The sequence below is a fragment of the Carassius auratus genome, chromosome 41 (genome assembly GCF_003368295.1).
Source record: "Carassius auratus strain Wakin chromosome 41, ASM336829v1, whole genome shotgun sequence".
Classification (NCBI taxonomy): domain Eukaryota; kingdom Metazoa; phylum Chordata; class Actinopteri; order Cypriniformes; family Cyprinidae; genus Carassius; species Carassius auratus.
The window spans coordinates 18,721,590-18,740,562 of record NC_039283.1 but is presented as its reverse complement, the minus strand read 5'-3'; the positions used below and the strand labels follow the sequence as shown (position 1 = coordinate 18,740,562).

Genomic DNA, 18,973 nt, shown 5'->3' with positions numbered 1-18,973 from the left:
TTTCTCAAAGATCAATCAAATAAGGATTTACAAAACAGAATGATCTCCTAAGCAGGTTTAATTATGCACTCAATACTTGGTTGGGGCTCTTTTTGCATGAATTACTGCTTCAATGCGGCGCAACATGGAGGCGATCAGTCTGTGGCACTGCTGAGGCATTACTGAAGACCAGGTTGCTTTGTTAGTGGCCTTCAGCTCCTCTGTATTGTTTGTCAGATGTTACTCATCTTCCTCTTCACAATACCCCATAGATTCTCTGTGAGGTTCAGGTCAGGTGAGTTGGCTGGCCAATCAAGCACAGTAATATCATGGTCATCAAACCTCTTGGAAGTGGTTTTGGCAGTGTGGGCAGGTGCTAGCTGCAAAATGAAATTATTTAAATCTCCATAAAGCTTGTCAGCAGATGGAAGCATAAAGTGCTCCAAAATCTCCTGGTAGATGACTGCATTGACTTTGGACTTGAAAAAACAATGGACCAACACCAGCAGACGTCACGGCACCCAAAATCAGCTCTGACTTCAGAAACTTCACACTGGACTTTAGATTATGTCCCTCTCCAGTCTTCCTCCAGACTCCAGACCTTGATTTACAAATGAAATGCTTAATTAACTTTCATCTGAAAAGAGGACTGTGGACCACTGAGCAACAGTCCAGTTCTTTTTCTCCTTACCCAAGGTTAAATGCTTCTGACATTATTTTCTGGTTCAGGAGTGGCTTGGTTCTATGAATGTGACAGCTGTAGCCCTTTTTTCCTGAAGACGTCTGAGTGTGGTGACTCTTGATGCGCTGACTCTGGCTTCAGTCCTCTCCTTGTGAAGCTCTCCCAAGTTCTTAAATCAGCTTTTCCTGACAATCTTCCTGAGGCTGTGGTCATCCCTGTTGCTTGTGCACTTTTTCCTTACACACTTTTTCCTTCCAGTCAACTTTCTATGAATATATTTTGATACAGCACTCTGTGAACAGCCAGCCATTTCAGCAATGACCTTCTGTGTCTTACCTTCCTTGTGGAGAGTGCTTCCTCCAACCTTTCTTTGATATGTGATATTATTAAGCTCTTTAAAAAATCTATCTTTCATCATAAAAACAAAACAAAACGTTATTATCCATTTTATTGCATATGAATCATTAAACCTTTATCTGTTGACACAAAATAATTGTCACAGATTTGATATAATAATGACAAAATTAAATTGAAGGGGATACTTAAATACATTCTCTTAGCAAAAATATTTTCCTTTTTAAACCTAATAGCAGTTACAATTGCTGGACGTGTTTTGTCCCATGTCTCAAGAATCAGTGAAAATATAAATGAGGCAAACAGCGAGCAGTGTCTTATAACACCATATTGTAACAACAATACTGAAGAGACATTTACAAAGCAAGGGTACAGCCCACTGGCTGTCTGTCTCCTAGCACACTTATGGAGCCATGTGGTTCTCTTTAGTTTATGGTTTTTATAAATGTATCCAAATGCTGTGTGGTTTGTGGTGCTGTAGTGAAGTGTCTTTGAGAGGAAAGCCAGACCGAGAATCTGCTAAAGCATTCAGAAATAATACAGATGCATACACCGTAACATTAAAGATAAGTCCGAACATAGACCAGTGTTGCCCATTTTACACTTCGAGAGCAGTGCATTTCAACTGACAATGCACTTCAACAAACCATAAGCATACATAGTTAGGACAGCAAAATATATAGGCTTATCAGCTCTTACTTAGAACAGCAGCACAAGTGTGAGTGTGACAATGCTTTTATAAAGTAGTTATTAGCAACACATCAGTCATTACTGAATAAAGTGCATTTAAATTAATTAATTTATTTTATATAAAGCAATTTAGACAGATAAACAAAGTTTAAATGATGTTTTATTATGTTTCCAATAACTATTTAATGTCAGAATGAATCTGTGTTCCAAACGGGCTCAATCTGTCACTGAAGGGCACTTCAGAGTAAGAACAATCATGGCTGCCATACTGAAGGGTCATTCCAAATCATAGTGCTCAAAACTGGCCACTCCATGGGGCCCTTTAGAATGATGGATTTTGTGCGCAGGTTTGAAGGTGCTGTATGTAGTTTCTTGACTGTAAAGTACAAATACCTTCATATGTTTGCAGAAGTTCACATACTTGTTTCTCTGAATAACAACGCTAAACAGCAGGTATTCTATTTAGAAATGTGAGTTCAGTGCTAGAAAGTGCATTTTTGTATTGGTCTGTGTGATTCCACACTGTCAGTTTCTCAATAATTTTTTGACACCGGGGTTTGCCAGTTGCAGCCATGGAAGCCACCAAATGAACAGTGTCAGAGATCATAGATTCAACCCAAACTAAAAAGCCTTGACATTCATCTAAAAAGCTCTATGAACAGAGGCATAAAAACACATGGAAAGGCATATAGAAACATGACCCGATGCCTTCCATTGTCAATTGCTATCATTTCTGTTGCCTGTCCTCAACCTGGCAACCTGCGTGGGTGTCGTGTCAAAGGAGGAGGGTGTGGGAGAAACATCTCTCTAAATGATTTAAATAAATGATTTAATGACCAGTTCACATATGCGGTTACTACACATATTACTCATTCCTGAAGAACTTTTGAACAAATCGATTTCAGTGATTCAGTACTGTATATTCAATGTTGTAGTTGATATATACATTTATAACCACTTATTAACTGAAGGTGAACATTAGATTTTCAACTACAGTTCAGTCTAGGGAAACAAATACTTAATATCTGACACCAGGCTATGTAGAAGACTTCAGCAATTCTCTAAAATAGCAAGTTCAGTTTCATAAAGGAGTTTTTTAATGTTCTTGATTTACAGTAAACGCTATGTATCAAAATGAATGACACAGCCCACATTCTCAGTGGAAAACAATAATAACACACAATAAATGGGAACCATTTTTTAATATCTGAAGCATCCAACTGTTTGTAATAAAAATAATGCAAATGAAGGAGTGCAGCATAGTGTATTATGCCAAACACGGCAGCAATACCATAACCATGACTATCATCTAAATCTTCAAGATGATCTCATAGATATGAGAAAAAGACACAACAGCAAAAGAGAGCATACAGAGAAAGAGAACGGAACATAAAAACTTGACAAAAGAGACATGAAAGCAAAGGAGAATGATTCTGAGCATAGGAGCGATTTACTGGTGATGCTCAGAGAAAAAAATAATGTGTAACGAATACCTGATTTAGTTTTTATAATGTATGTTATTTTTATTATATTCAAAATATTTTCTGTCCTGGGCACATAAAATATCGGTTAATGTTGAGTTAAGTTTCTCAAACCAATTATTCAGATTGAAAAAGTATGTAAATGAATTTATGACATCTGATTTTATATAAGACATAACAATAAACAATACACCTGACATATAATGGAAAATTTAATTTCGGACACTAATACCAACAGTAATCAAAATTAGAAAAGCCTCAGCACTCCATGAAGGGGCAAAATAATGTTATCCATCAAGAGTTAAATAGAGCTCTACACGGTTAATCTAGGAGTACACACATGCAGACACACAAACGTATGAAGTTAGCAGAGTTGCATGTCGCAATGTCAGCAGTGTCTATTGTCATGCATTGCTCTGTATACATCCTTTCAGTGGTGTTATTGTTAAAAAAATAAAATAAAATACAGACCATAAGCTGGCAAACAATCTCAAGCAGCCAAATGTACCACTACAAACCTTTCTGGGTTGAGTGAACAGCAGATGCTGAGCAGGTTCAGGGTCATCGTTAAAATTCACAGGACCTCCTTTTTCTTTGGATCCAATGAACAGACTATACCATAGCTGTTCTCCACCTGTGATGAAATTCTATACATCAAAAAACAAAATGCATGCAATTTTATCTACAGGAAGTTTTATCTCTTGACAGTTTTACAATGAAAAAGTTCATTCCATCTCCCAGAATACTTCTCTCTAATGCCCTCTCACTCTCAGAGTGCTGACAACCAGCCAGAGAAACACACCCAACAAGTGAAAGCAAGAGAGAGCTAAAGAAAACGACGGAGCAAGAACCATGAGACGTGAAGGTGTACTCGGGTGTGAATGTGAGGATTCTCATGGGGGTGATATCTCTTGATGACACCTGATGAGTACTGAACTAAGAACTATGGGTAATAACTGAGACTGTTCGGCTCCACCTGTCAGACAACATGCAGTTAAGTGTGTCCGCTGAATCCAGAGCCACTTATCACCCGAGTCCATCTAGCACCAGAGTATTCATGGATAGGAAAAGTGGAAGTGAGCACCACATAGAGCAAAATTTAAAAAACTTGCTGCAAAATTATCTCATGACAAAAATCTGTGGATAAAATTCTGGTGCAAGATGTTGAGTGCCCATAAGGGTTATTTTCTTGGAAAACAAGTAACTGTAGTAACTGTATTTTGGACCTATAGAAGCTTAGTGAAAACAACGTTTCCGGTGAGCTTTCATTAATCTTTTACAGAATGACTGGAATTAATTAAAGCAAAATTAAACACTAATGTTACCAATATGTGGCACTGTGGAGCAGAGTCGATGAGAAGACAAAGCAGCCACAACAACAGAGCAAACAACAACAGATTTACAGTGTTCAGTGCTGTTCATCTTCAGAACGTCCTCAGATCTGTAGCCAGCAGACCCTTTGAACAGGGAGGGCAGCATGAATCTTTTGAACAAGAACAGAAAACCAAAACCCACCGTTTAAACAAGGTGCACCATCTCATGGAACAAGATCATGCCTCTTTATCTTCTTTCTGTGTGGAGTGAGTCTGTATCTATTCATAGAAGACAGTACTGAGAAAGCACTAGTGAAATGGGAAAATCTTGAAGTTCACAGACGCATGCAGTGAAATGATAAGCTCCTTTTGTTTACCATTGGATAATTTTCATGTGTGAAACTCAAGAGGAGAAGCAGAACCTGCATCTTTAACCTTATCCACTAATTGTATTGTGGAAATGTGCTGTAAAAGCATAAATTCCATACACTCCCAATTTGTCACCTTTACTATACATTTACTGTAAATTCTAAGGACCAGAGGAACTAATAGGCTATTAAGTCATTTTTGGCCCTTGGGCGATATGGTAAACATCATCCATTGCATCCTTGTAGTGCAGCTGCGGTTGGCCAACAACATCAGAATCTGCTGTATTTTTTTTAATCATGAGAGCCGGGAGAACTTGACTACAGCATAATGTGTTTTTTTCTTCTTCTTCTGCAAAACATGAATTATAAGCCATCTGAAAGTGTCAAATAAAGAGAAAAGCATGTGCACTTTATAAAATGATCGAATGACAATCAGTAAAAAATATGCATGTAATGATCTCTCATTTATTTCTGTTAAAAGGAAAATACAACAGTATTCCATAAAAGCAGAGGTGAAGAATCCCAATAGTAAACATAACGGAGCACTGAATCCTGGGAAACTCCAGGATTGTATTTACACTGTGCAATAACAGAAACGTCAATGGTTAAAGCAGACACACACAGTTCCCTTTCCATCATAATATCTATGGAAATTCAAAGAAACTACACCAGTCTCTTTCCACTCTGTTTACTTGCTCTAGATTTCCGTCGAGTACGGTGCAGGGATTCAACCCTCAGTCCTTTTTCCACCTGTGAGGCATATGAGTTGGAGGCAGTCTATTAAAATGACATTGCATTTGGTTTTGCATGGGGCAACAGAGCACACAGTTACAGGCAGCCGAATTGAAAGGTTAATTCAAGAGTACATGATAAAAACTGTCCAGCACCAAAAATGTATGCAAAAGCCGACACATCATTAGACAGACTGAAGATGATGATGATGACTTTGAGCAGAGGAACTGTTCTGAGTCACTCTGCCAGACTGAAGTACTGGGAAAAAGCAAAGGGAGGTATGTGTTTGAACTACATCCAACTGATATGGTCTCCACACACACACACACACACACACACACACACGTCTCTCCTCCAAACAGAGTGCAAAGCCTAAGAAGTCTTGCTCTCGCCATTAAACATAAGATCTGAAGACACGCTGCAGTTTAGAAGTTCATGTTTCTTACTTCATACATCTCAGAACAAACCTGTCAGTGAGGACTGAGTTCAACATGAAAGCAAGCAAAAAGAGAAAGAAAACAAAAGAGAAATACATAGAACAATAGACAGGATAGACAGAGTGATAGAGCAATAGTTAGAATGAGAGATAGCTAGAACGATCGATAGAATGACTGATCGACAGATAGCAACAGATAGGATACAGTGATGATAGAGCGATAGATAGAACGATAGATAGAACGATAGATAGAATGATAGATAGAACGATAGATAGATAGATAGATAGATAGATAGATAGATAGATAGATAGATAGATAGACTTGCGCTTTGGAGAGAAAACCATATAGATGTTGTTCCAAATACAAAAGCGACACACAGCCTGGGGATATCAAAAGTATCTAGAAATATATATCTACAACAGTTATGATATACAGACAACCAAGCTTAAAAAAATACAAATATTTAAAATAAAAAGATAAATTAGGGCCTCTCTGCCCTTTTCTTGTCCTCTCTTCCACTCTGCTGCCACCCCCCTTTAACACATCATATTAAATAAGGCACAAATTTACACAATTAAAATTTGGCTAGTTATTGTTCATCTATTTACACAAAACAGTTTTAGTGTTAATATCGATACATTTTAACATAGTATAGGAATAACGAAAGTCAGACATTATTACGCCGTGTCCTGTCCATGTGCAAACGGTTTCAGTGTGTCAAACTGCTCTGTGGCATGACACATTCAGAAGCAACCAGCAAGTATTTGATGTTTATGGGGCAGAAGTTACGACCAATCAGTGTGAGTGGGACTGTATCAATTGAACACAGAAAGTGATCCGGGACTTAAAGGGTTAGTTCACCATCCATATTAAAAAGTGTCTCACACGGCTCTGGGGGGTGAACAAAGGACTCCTCAATATGTATTTGCAAGAAAAATATTCATATTCAAAATGTTATAAATCCCTTTAATGTAGCTTGTCCCAACAGTTGTACATGGAAGCAGCTCCAGAAGGATGATGTGAGGTCGGTGATGTGCATAAGCTGGTGAGTCTCATGAAAACAAAGGAAGCAAAGTTTCCTTACCTTAGAAAAGGAGAACCTCTCCTTTGGCTCCTCTTGGCAAATAAGTCTCCTCTTTGCTTATATCTAAATCCTCTGACATTCTTCTTTACAAATTCTCATTTTGTACTAATTAGTGACCGTTTTTTTATTTCGTCACTTCTGAGCGGCATATCTCATATGTCATCCACCTGGAACTGCTTCCATTTACAACAGTGAACACAAGTTAGATTAAATTATAAATTTTTTAAATATGGTTATTTTTCTTACAAAAATGCATCGATTCACTACCGGAGGACTTTGGTCACCCCCCTGGAGCTGTGTGAGACACTCTTTTTTTTATGGATGGGTTCTTTTTATTTCTCGTCTTTTGGACTGATGCACTGCAACACAAACTGAGTGCCATTAAACAGCTTGAAAGATCAAATACAATTTTTAATATAACTCCAACAGGATTCGTCTGAAAAAGAAAGTCATATACACCTAGGATGACTTGAAGGTGAGTAATTTATGGGTTTTTGGGTGAACTAACCAATTAAGGTTTACAGAGATTTTTTGGTTTAACTGCCTGGTTAGGACATTTTATTAAAATGATTTTAATAAAGGAAACAGAGTGTAAATACTGGAGCACCTCACACTAATCTTGCAGCATATAGAGAAATAATACATTCCTCTTAGTTTTATACATACATCTCCTTCATAACACTTCATAACAGCCTGATTCACCTCACTTGGGACCGTGCATTCAGATGTAACTGTATCTCTAGCCATATTTAATAATCTGAATTTGAACTTTATTGAGTTTGAGTTGAATTGTTGTAACTGCATTACACTAGAGTGGACTGGATGGGGTGGAGATTATTGCTTATGGATTTTACAGAGATCATTTCAGGTTGTGTGGGCATGTCAACAACACATCTGCTTGCAAAATAAGGCAAAATAACTTGTTGAGGGGGCTAAACCATTTCAGTTATTTAGATACATACACTAGGTATGCATATGCACACACATACATATACATACTGTATATATATATATATATATATATATATATATATAAATATATATATATATATATATATATATATATATATATATATATATATATATATACACACACACACACACATACACATGCATGCATATATATATATACATTTCTAATTGGGATCAGCACAGTTCATCAACTCTACATCAATGGAATAGTTAAGCCAAAGCAAGAAAGATCAGAATATCAAACAAGTTGTGTACACTTGTTCGGATAAAAGTTCAGGTCCAGAGATTCGGAGCAGTGACACCTGTCCGTACAGTCCAAAGAAACATTGTAAAGCCACACACTTATCACTGTGGCAGCCTAAATCTAGGTGAACTCCTGTAACTCCTTTTCTCCTAATGGCCAATAGCTGAACAATACCAATATGGTACAAATATATTAATGAAACAGAAAAACAGGTCATAGTTCAAATGTAAAATCGTCAACACTGGCAGCCAAACTCCAGAGGATTTTTTTTAGTTCCCCCATAAAGGCAAGTTTTTTTTGTCCAATCTTTTCACTATTGTAGACCACAGTTGGTTCTGAGAGGTCAAGTAGCTTTTTATGAAAAACCACAGGCTTTTCTTCTCTGTCGTTCAGTAGTTGAACTTCCCTGCCTGGTTCACAGGCGAGCTAGCAGGGATGAACAGTGGTTTGGGTGGGACGTCGGGCTTGAGTGAGGCTGTCCGACGGACAATAGCTCCACGGTGGACATCTGGCTGCTCGCTGTAGCTATGCTGGCGAGTTAGGTATCCATTAGGGATGAGTGGGTGCCGTATATCGCAACCTGAACTGCTGCCGTTAGAATTCATTCGGGAGAGCAGCAGGGGCTGATGGGCGCTGCGTTGGTTGAAGCTATGCTGCCGTGGCACCACACCTCCACTGGGCATCTTGGGAGTGGTTATCAAAGAGTGGCGCTGAGATTGGTGACGGGACACTCTCTCCAGAGTGGATTGATGATGAGGAGGAATCTCTGGTGGGACATCCATGCGGCGAGTAAGACTGTCCCGAGGAAGAGTGGAGGAACTATAGTACGGCGCAGACTCTGTTTCTGGGATCTGCGGCTGCACGCGGTTTGCGAACGCCATCTGTCCAGCGTTGGCTGACATGGATGAGGTGAGGACAGTGGAACTCCTGCCCGTAGCCACATTGATTTCGTGGATGTGTTTCAGAAGCTCATCAAGCGAGGTGACATCCACAATCTTGTGAGGGTAGCAGTGATACGGCTGGCTTGCCACACGCTCCGCACTGTGAACTTTGCGTTCCTCCATGTGTGCTGAGCTACCTAGTACTTGTCCGTTGGTCATTCCTTGAGAGAAGGGGAAAACCTGATGCTGCATCCCAGTGGTCGGACGAGATGCTCCCATGTTATGGGACTTGGGTTCTTTAGCGTTATTGCAGTTTTGATTCTTCTCCCATTGGTTCTTGAAGGCCTTCATACTCTTGATCGGGAGCTCTGGTGTCGAATCAGGCGTCGGAAGGCCAGAGAGCTCTGCGGAGCTGTGATGATGTGGGTGAATGAGTTCGGTCATGGCAGCATGATGGCCATTCCTGTGATGCACCTGCTCTTTTCCATTTGCAAAGAAAGAGTTATAGAGTTTGGGGGAGGATACCTCCAGCTTCTCATCCTTGTTTTGGCTCTCCAGCAAGCCATTTAACTTGGCCAGGCTGCGCAAGGATAGAGCATGTGGGATTGGTGCTTCTGAATCTTTCGACAGCCTTTTGGTCTTGTTCACATTGTGGTTGCAGTAACAGGAAACGAGAAATCCAGAGAGGAAAGCTCCCAGGACAAACGCCACCAGGACACACGCAATGAGCAGAGTGTAGTGAACACTGTGGTTGGACTTATCTACCTCAGGGAGTCGACGCACTCCTGCAGAGAGGGGAAGAGAGCAAGATGAGTGTATAAAGACACAGCAAGCTGGCAGTTAGGTTAGCTATTAACAGTGTGAGTCTGTAAAGTTCTTAGTAGACTTCTATTCATGTTAGAAATTGCTGACAAACAAAGCAGAGCGCTGGCTGAGCGGGCCATTCTGAATCAATCTGCAAATGCTCATTGGTTCAACATCAGATAACTCTAGAGCCTCAAGAACAATTGCTGATGGTCTTGTAGGAAGCTAAAGTGGTTTTCTCATTAGCCACAGTCTCAAAAGCAGCAGTGCCATGTGTTTGACTCACAGTTGATTGTGCTGTTCTACACTGAGCTGGATATGGCATTAAGGTGGTGCGAAAATGATATGGAGATGTTTTCAGCGACTGCAGATTAAAATCACAGACCACCTTACGGTCTTAATGAGCTGAGGCTAGAGGTGATTTTGCTAACATGTGCACGATCAGATAATTAGAAACTCCCACTGCCATCTGCGCAGTCAGCCTTTCCTTGTTTTTCTCATTTTTCTGTTCTTTGTCTCTAAGAGAGCCAGCAAATGGACAAATCTGCTGTTAAGCGATATTTTACATTGAGAGTATTTTACAAAAAGGTATTTTAAAAAAGTGTCAGCTAAGAACTGAAATGTTATGTCTTGATTAATTCTAATACAACATCAAAGACCCTTTGAAATGACTTGATGAGCACAGATTAATTTACAGTGTTGATGTATTACTTATCAAAACAGAAAATTTAGGCAGCACATTTAAAATGCCTTGTCCTAGTTTTGTAAACGCAACTTAAAAAAAATAAGAAATACATATCACAGCCATGAAAGCGAAGAGAGGTGAAAAAAAGCAAGACAGATGCACAGATGGAAATGAGGACATGAACAAATAGTAAATATATAAAAGCTAGATAACTAAGAAAGCTATTAAAGCTAGGTTAAAAAAGGCTAAATAAATGCTGCTTGCTTATTGTAACTTGCTAATCAAAGCTAAGGGAACATTTGTTGCAGACTGCAGAGGCGCAGTCTCTTTAGAGACCTAAAGATTGATGTTACAAGTAAGAAGTTATTAGCTGCTTAAGACTTTTGGCAAGGCCAACAAAGTCTTACTGATGCTCACATCAGCGAACAGCAATGTTAAACCCAACACAGTGTAAGAGCAGAGTGGGTGGACCACCGTTAGCAAGTTATCAATTTAGCAAAAGAACGAGAGAGAGATTCTATTGTGCTTTTTCTAGTTGCTGCAAGCAAAAATACAACTATGAATGCATAATAACGCTATGTGAGAAAAACAAGGATGATCTTCCTTCAAGCATCAATACAAACACTTTAGCACTAGCAACTGTGCTTTGCTAGCTACAGCAGTAGTGAATTATAGAGAAGTTAACTTCTAAAAGAGTAGCATAGTGCGCACACTTCTGGTCTCACAGAATAGTTATTGGAAGGTGGTAACGGTTTTGTTGTTGTTGTTTTACTAAGATGGAGTTTCTGAAGCATCATAACTGACATGTTTACTGTTTACATACAACTGAATAAAAGTTTGCCTCATTTTCTTATAAGCTATAACAGACTAATGCACAAATTTACTGGAAGATGTTATGAATGAGAGGGGACCTTTATCTTCCTCTGACTCATTCGTCTGCTTTCTGCTGGTCTATAAACGGTCTTCGGCCCCTGGGAAGCACAGAGGCCAGGCATATGCTATGTGATGGGTGACTCACTTATACATACTTCTAGTGTCACAACAGGTTCGCAGTCCTCTTTCATTCTTTGTACAGCACGCTTGTAGAAACACAAGAACAAATACTTCCAAACTTAATTTTTTAAAGCACGAATTAGATGTAAAATCTTAATATTCATTAATCAGTATCAAAAGAAAATACCAGGCTGAATGCATGCTAACACTTTATAACAATGCAGTTCATTCAAGCTAACAATAGTTAGTTTTAGTAGAGCTTTCACTGACACAGAAACTGAAAAAAAAAAAGAATAAATACATAGATTAAGTGCTACTCTAGCTGACTTAATTGGGTCAGTTATTTTCAGGACCATGCAAACGAGATGATCATCAAAAAAAAAATAAAAAAATAAACACTGAAATTAAAAAGTAAAACAAAAAACAAAAGTATATATGTAAAAATAAGTACATAGTAAAAGTGTTAAAAATATAATCAATAATAATAATAATAATAATAAAGAATGAAAATGAACATGGTAGTACTAAAAGTATGAGAGTGGGTGGGGAAGAGAGGTGCTTTCACTTTCTCCTGGCTGTGCAAGGGATTGTATAGGCCTCTGTCAAAAAATCCAATAACTCCTCATTGACTCATTGAGAATGAGAATGAAGAGGAGAGAAAGGGGATAGAGAGAACTGAAGAAGATGACTACTGAAAAAAGAGAATGACATTTATTTGAGAAAGGAGAGGAGGTAAAAAAATGAATGATACTTAGTAAGAGAGCGGGAGAGAAGAAAAGAGGTTGATAGAGTGAAGTGGTGGGGAGAAATGAGTGACAGATTTTCAGTGGTGAAAACTTTAAGTCTTTCAATCTTCCTTTCGTCTGTGTGAGAGATTGTGTAGGTCTCTGTCAAAACCCTAGTAACTCCTTCTCAAAGAACTGGAGAGTGGGAGACGTCCAATAGAAGAGGGCAAGAAAAAAAGGATTTAATTGAAAGCAGACTTGTGAGCGGTCTCTCAAAGCTCTGCTAAAAATAAGCGTGTATATACTTAGGGCTGCCAAAGTTAACATGTTCTTTTAAGATGAAAGAAATGGTGTAAAATTTGGTTATCACCATTTATATAATAATGACATTAAAACTGCTTCTGTTTTGGCCTTTACAAGAGCAGGAGCACAAGTCTCCATGTTCAGAACACATAATCTCAGTCAGGCTATTGTTTATCTGTAAAATATGGAGGAACTAGCTGGCAAACTTATGTATAAATTACTTTTAGATGAGACTTCTATCAAAAGTCATTAGGATGGCAGAATTGTATTATTAGTGAAGCTCAACAAGTATCTCCTATGAGTATAACATCATTAAATGCACTGCTGTGGGCTAATGGTAAAAACATGATAAATATAATTTGTCTTTTTCTCTGTAAAGGGATACTTCACCCAAATATTTATTCACCCTTATGTTGTTCCAAACGTGTATGACCTTTTTGTTTGGAACATTAAAAGGTATACTAAAGAATGTTTTTGTCCATCAAATGTATACAGGTAAACAATGAAAGAATTGTAATGTTTGGGTGAACTATCCCTTCACACACAAACTCTTGTTTCTTTAAATGCTTTTTTGGTGTCTATCCTTTTCTCTCGCTCTCTGTGTGTGGCTGATTGCCTCTGAAAGGCTCTGGAATGGAACTTTTTATGCACCATAAATTTGATATCACAGAATAGACCAGGCCCATTTTGTGATAGTGGGATACTAGGAGTCACAGAGCTTCAGGGCCATTGTTGTTCAGTTTATGCTCTTTATCCCAAAACAAAGTTGAGTAGAAAATAGGCTTTTTATGGCAGACTATATCTATGTAGGTCTTAAGGTTCTCTGTTTTCAGTATTGATTTTGCTTTCACTAAGAGGAGGAGGTATAATCTCATCTGTAAGGAGACTACACTGTTCAAGATTATTCTTTGGCATCTATGGTTCCTTGAAGAACCTTTAACAAATTGATATTTAAATTATTTAAATGTTCATAACACTAAGAAAAAATGGTTCACTGAAAGTTTATTCGAAGAACCCGAAATGGTTCATTCATGGCATTGCAATGAAAACCCCCTCTTGCAACTTTTTAGTAGTGTAGGTGTTCAGTATAGTGGCCATCACTCACTAGATGGTTTTGGGAGACGTTGGTTGTTTCAGGCTCATGGTTTTCCAGGGCATTAAATGATCTGCCTTTTTGATTACTCAATTACCTCGTGTTTTTGCATCTATGTTTTTGGGCTACAAGTGGAATAAGCAGGACATACCAAAATCCTGAAGCTGTGAAGAATGCAGTTCTTGTAATTACACAGATGTTTTTCTTTTTTTCTGCTTTTGCTCAAGCAACCGATATAACTTTTTTCTAAACAAGAGAATCTTTAGTATTAGTAGTACCAGTTGTGTAGTTCAGTGGCTTAAACATTTTAAAATGCTTCAACTTGAATTTGTATTCCATCAAGCGGATGGAATATGATCAGTCTTCAGAAGTAGATATCAATTTCTGTAGGGTCTCAACTGAGAGGCTTTTAGAAATTCATTGCTAAAAAATGTTGCAACTATCCAGACGGCTTAATTGAGGGCCAAAGAGAAATGAGAAGTTGAAATCAAGCCCTTTTGTATGTAGTTCAGTCCAAGTAAATGCCAAAATGGGAGCGAATTAATTCAGGCAAAAGGTGACTGACATCATCTAATCTCCAGACAGAAGTGCAAAATCCACTGGAAAATTAAATATGGATGAGTATTACTTTACCTCATAATGGAATACATTTGACAATATGAGCAAATACACAGAGAACAGCAAAACAAAATGTAAATAATTGAGCGCAACTGAATCCGTGAATGCAGGAAATTAGAAAATATTCTATTTGAATAGATTTGTATTTTCAGCTCAGTGCTCTTGTCTCCTAAATACTTTATTTAATAGATTCTGCAAAAGATTTTATGAAGTAATTTTTCCGGCAGTTAAATGATTTGACAGGAATTGACATGAACATAGTATTATTAACACCTTTAGACATTAGCATCCTTCATAAAATATGTTAATAATGTGTGTGTGTGTGTGTACACACACCACACATTAAAATCAATTAATTTAATCAAATAAAACACCATCTATGTAATTATACCAAACTGTCCAGTAATCATGTGCTTCAAGAGGCCAGCATTGAAAAAGCTGCACTGCAAAGCAGGATCAGGGTTAACCCTGTAGTTTTCAGTTCATTGGATAAGGTTGATGTGAATCATGAGAAAGGACCTTTAGAATCCACAAAAGTCAACACATTTTACAGAATGTAACATTTCAAAACATCATGCATAAAACGATGCATCATGCATTCAAAGGTGAATAAAGCAGGTATCTGATAAGAGAGCGACTCTTCTCTTCAGCAAACTGAAAACGCACTTTCAATCGAGAGCTGACGTAAGATTCATGCAGCGGGATCACACATACTTTCTGACGCACCACACAAGCAGATAGGGAAACAAATGCGGAAAAACTCAATGGAAGCCAGCGGCTGGTCAAGCTCCAGATCTTACGATCCTAGAGAAGCAAACAAGCATGCGGGAAACAATCAAACTCGCTACAGCCTCACTCTGAAGCCTGAGTTGCTCAAGTATATCTAATCCTTAGAAGAAAATTATGAACTATTTGACAAAAAAAAGAGGTGACAGTTCTAGAAGAATAAAAAAAAAAGCTGAAGGCCATAATCCTAAAGTCGGACTACAGAGCTCAGGCTTTACGAGACTCTAAACTAAATCCAGAGGGGGAAATAAGAGAGGCTTTGGAACTTAAGAATGTGAAGCATTAGTCTGAAAAACAGGCAGGTTAACAGAACACTACATCTCTCCAGTCAGAAGGACCAGAGGAAGAGAGGGAAGGGGCAAGGAAAAGGAGAGGGGGGAAGAGGGTTTTAGGAAGCGCATTATATGGATTCCAGCACCGTATGAGCCCACAGTTCTTCACAAATAAGTGTATGTGTGTGTGTGTGTGTGTGTGTTTGTGTGTGCACTATTTAATAGCCTGTGTGTTGAGTCTGCATGTGTCAGGGCATGTGCTGGGTTGATATAAAGAGAATTTTTGGTGGAAAACAGGATCTATTTTTTGTGACCTTTGGTGATGGACATTATTACCTGGCTCTGGCTACATGGGCAGCAGGCTGACTGTGACATTTACAAATGAAACACTTTAATGAGAAGGACGTCACTTTGCTCTTTTCGGAAGCAGAGCTCCTATAAAGTAGATTAAAGCAGTTGCATAGTGGACTTAAAAAATACATATATATGGGAATCTCATTTGTGTATGACTGGAATCCTTTGTCTTTTTTCCTTTCCACTTCCTCAATGTCTTCCACCCAATTTAAACATGTTTCCATCTCCCGCTGACTCCCTAAACCTCAGGCTCTCTCTTTGTTTCTTCCCCTGCCATGGTATTAATATCCTTTCTGCAGGACTGAATGCATCTTCAGAGCGGAGTTCAGCTGGAGTTCACTGTCAGTTCATCTTCGACTGTGTTTTAATGAGTTTCAGAATCCGCCCACCCCCTCATGGCAGTCCGTCCTCCAACACTCACGCAAATTATCGGGGGGCCAGAGTTCCTGCCATAATAGCACTTATTCGAGTGTGTCAATGACCTGCGAGAAAGTGTGTTTAAAATAACGCTAACGAGCGGCATGGACTTGGCAGCCGCCACCTCGGAACAAACAGAGGTTGTTTCGACAGACATCATTATCGCTTTACTTTTAAAAAAAATATATATAGGGAGAGAGATTCAACCACGCATGCTTAAGTCAACACTACCTAAAGATTGACCTCGCTTGACTCTGACCCTGTGCACTAAAATAAACCATTATGATGCAGACTGTGAATAAAGGTAAAGACTGAATCATTAGTAAATAACATTAACTCATAGCTAATATAATTGACTTGAGTTCAGATCTAGCTATTTAATTTGGTCAACGAAATAACTCAAAATATATTTATTTTTAATGAAAATGACAAAAAAAATCACAAAGATTGTTAATTGACAATGAATATAAAAAAAAAAAAAAAAAAAAAAAACATTTACAAAAATATAAAAAATTAAAATATAAAAGAACAGCAGACATTTACAATGCACTAACAATTGAAGAGGAAAAATCTTTATAACGGTTTCGAATGATCTGGTTAACTGAAGTGCTTTTCTAACGGGATAAACTAACTCACCCAAACGCATCCTACTAATGAGATTAATCAACATTAATGCAATCTTACAGCTTGCATCTGCACGAAAGGGCTAAATAGCATGTGAGGAATTTGTACTGTAGGCCATATCTAATATCTAATCTAATATTGTGAATACACTCTTTCTGTAACATTTTTTTTTATAAATGTAAATGTTTAGATTAATATAAAGAATAATTGAATATTGATTTAATTTTTTTTTTTCACCAAACAATTATTACAGTACACAATATTGAATAAATTTAAAGGATATTTTTATTGAAAGACTAAAAGTGTGACAAACGATCCACTCAGCATCACTTCCTCTTGTTTGAAATGCCAAAAACCGAAAGGAACTGTTGCTTTAACTGGAAGCAGTTGTTGTAAAATTTTAATTTCATCTGCTAGAATAAGTAATGCCACATAAATGCAGCCCTCTGAGGTTCACAAATCTCTGTGTGTATTAACGCATTACCTCTCAACAACAGGGATATTAAAATCGAGGGATAAGTTGGGAGGTGAAGAGCGGGAGATATGAGGTGCGTTGTGACTGAACCGCCAAACCTCTCCTGTCTGTGAGTCGTTTGATTGTACAAGCCTGCGACTCCTCTTGACCGAGCGGCTGAATAGATTGCACGCTGGAAATTTCTATCAGGCAGCATCTGCCTGTGGTTCTGTAGTTGCTGCTTATTTATCGACTGCTGGTGCTTCTCATTACAGGCTGAGTGGATGATCATAGCGGTAGGTGCAGGATTTATGATCATTTTCTGGATTCTAGCGAACTTCAGCCAGGGACACATGAGTGGAAACCAGACAAAGTACCTTTGGAGATGTAGGGTAGACTTAAATGGATATATATAAAAAAAAGGCAACTGCAGACAATTTGTTCTTTTTGTTTGTCTAGCAGGAACACCAGGGAAGGTCGAAAGAGATGAACACAGACTCGCAGATTGCCTGACTCAAAGGGAATTTGTTTGCATCTCCGAGTTGGTGTGTATGAGTGTGCACTTTTCTTTCATTCTTTGGGATTCTTTTATTTTTTATTCTTTGTGAGTGTATTTTGTGTTGTATGCAGCTGTGGGGCCATGCAGCAGAATCCAATACAGCACTAGAAAAGTTTAAACTTGGGATAAAGGGAAGCTAGAAGACAGACAATGAGTCAAGGGCCTCTCCACACCCCCTTACCCTCCATCTCCACACTGCCTGGCTTCAAGTCAGGAGAACCCTGCCCTCCCCGCCTCCCCTCCTCGGGGCGGGTACCTGTCTCAGAGACACCCTTGATTTTAGGCAGAGCTGGTCCCTGATTGGTTGTGCTGGCGCTTGTGGGTGAGGTATTTCCTGTGGTTGTATTGGAAGGGGGCAACAGAGTTACTTATGAGAAATATCCATAAAATGCATTTTAAATTAGGATTAATTAGAGGGTTTAACATATTTCCATTTTGTAAAATATCAGTAAAGGGATAATTCATCCAAAAATGAAAATTCTGTCATCATTCCCATGTCATTAATAACCTTGATGATTTTCTCTCTTCTGTTAAACAAAAAATAAGACAAGAATTTTTGTCTGTGGGGTCCAACGTGGTTGTTTTGGACCTCAATAATTTTCAAGACGTTCTTAAAAACATTTTCTTTTATGTTCCATAGGAGAATGAAAATTATACAGGTTTGATGTATAAAGGAAGATATAACAAAATAAGGAAAATTTTCAGTTTGTGGGTTTAAAGAAGATATTTTGAAGAACTGTTGTCCATATGATGACAATCGATGGGGACCAAAACAACAAATATTGTTATTGTTAAAGTATCATTTTTATTAATTAAAAGAAAAGCTGAAATAAAATAATATATACATTTTAGATGAAAAAAAAAACAATATTAAAAGAAATTTAAACAGAATTAATGTTTAAATTGAAGTAAAATTATTAAAAAATTTTTTGTGTAATAAAAAAAAAAACTACTAAAAATCACATTAAAAAAAAAAAAAAAAAAACTCAAATGAACACTGAAAATGTAAAAAAAAAAAAAGGTAATTCAAATAAATAATAGAATAGAATATTAATGCGGCTGAATTAAC

At 38.0% G+C, this 18,973-nt stretch overlaps 1 protein-coding gene across 3 annotated transcripts in view; it reads right to left on the bottom strand.

Moving 5' to 3' along the window:
• Window positions 1-8,238: 8,238 nt before the first annotated feature.
• The window catches only part of LOC113059165 (semaphorin-6D-like), a 139,841-nt gene continuing 129,106 nt past the window's right edge, over window positions 8,239-18,973 (bottom strand). For 2 of the 3 annotated variants that reach the window (XM_026227451.1, XM_026227452.1), the window contains 2 exons: window positions 18,086-18,238; window positions 8,726-10,002 (listed from right to left, as the gene is read on the bottom strand). In XM_026227451.1, coding sequence (XP_026083236.1) covers window positions 8,726-10,002; window positions 18,086-18,238 — 1,430 coding nt within the window. Of the gene's footprint in view, window positions 10,003-18,085; window positions 18,239-18,973 lie in introns of all 3 variants that reach the window. The other variant, XM_026227450.1, reaches the window with a different exon arrangement.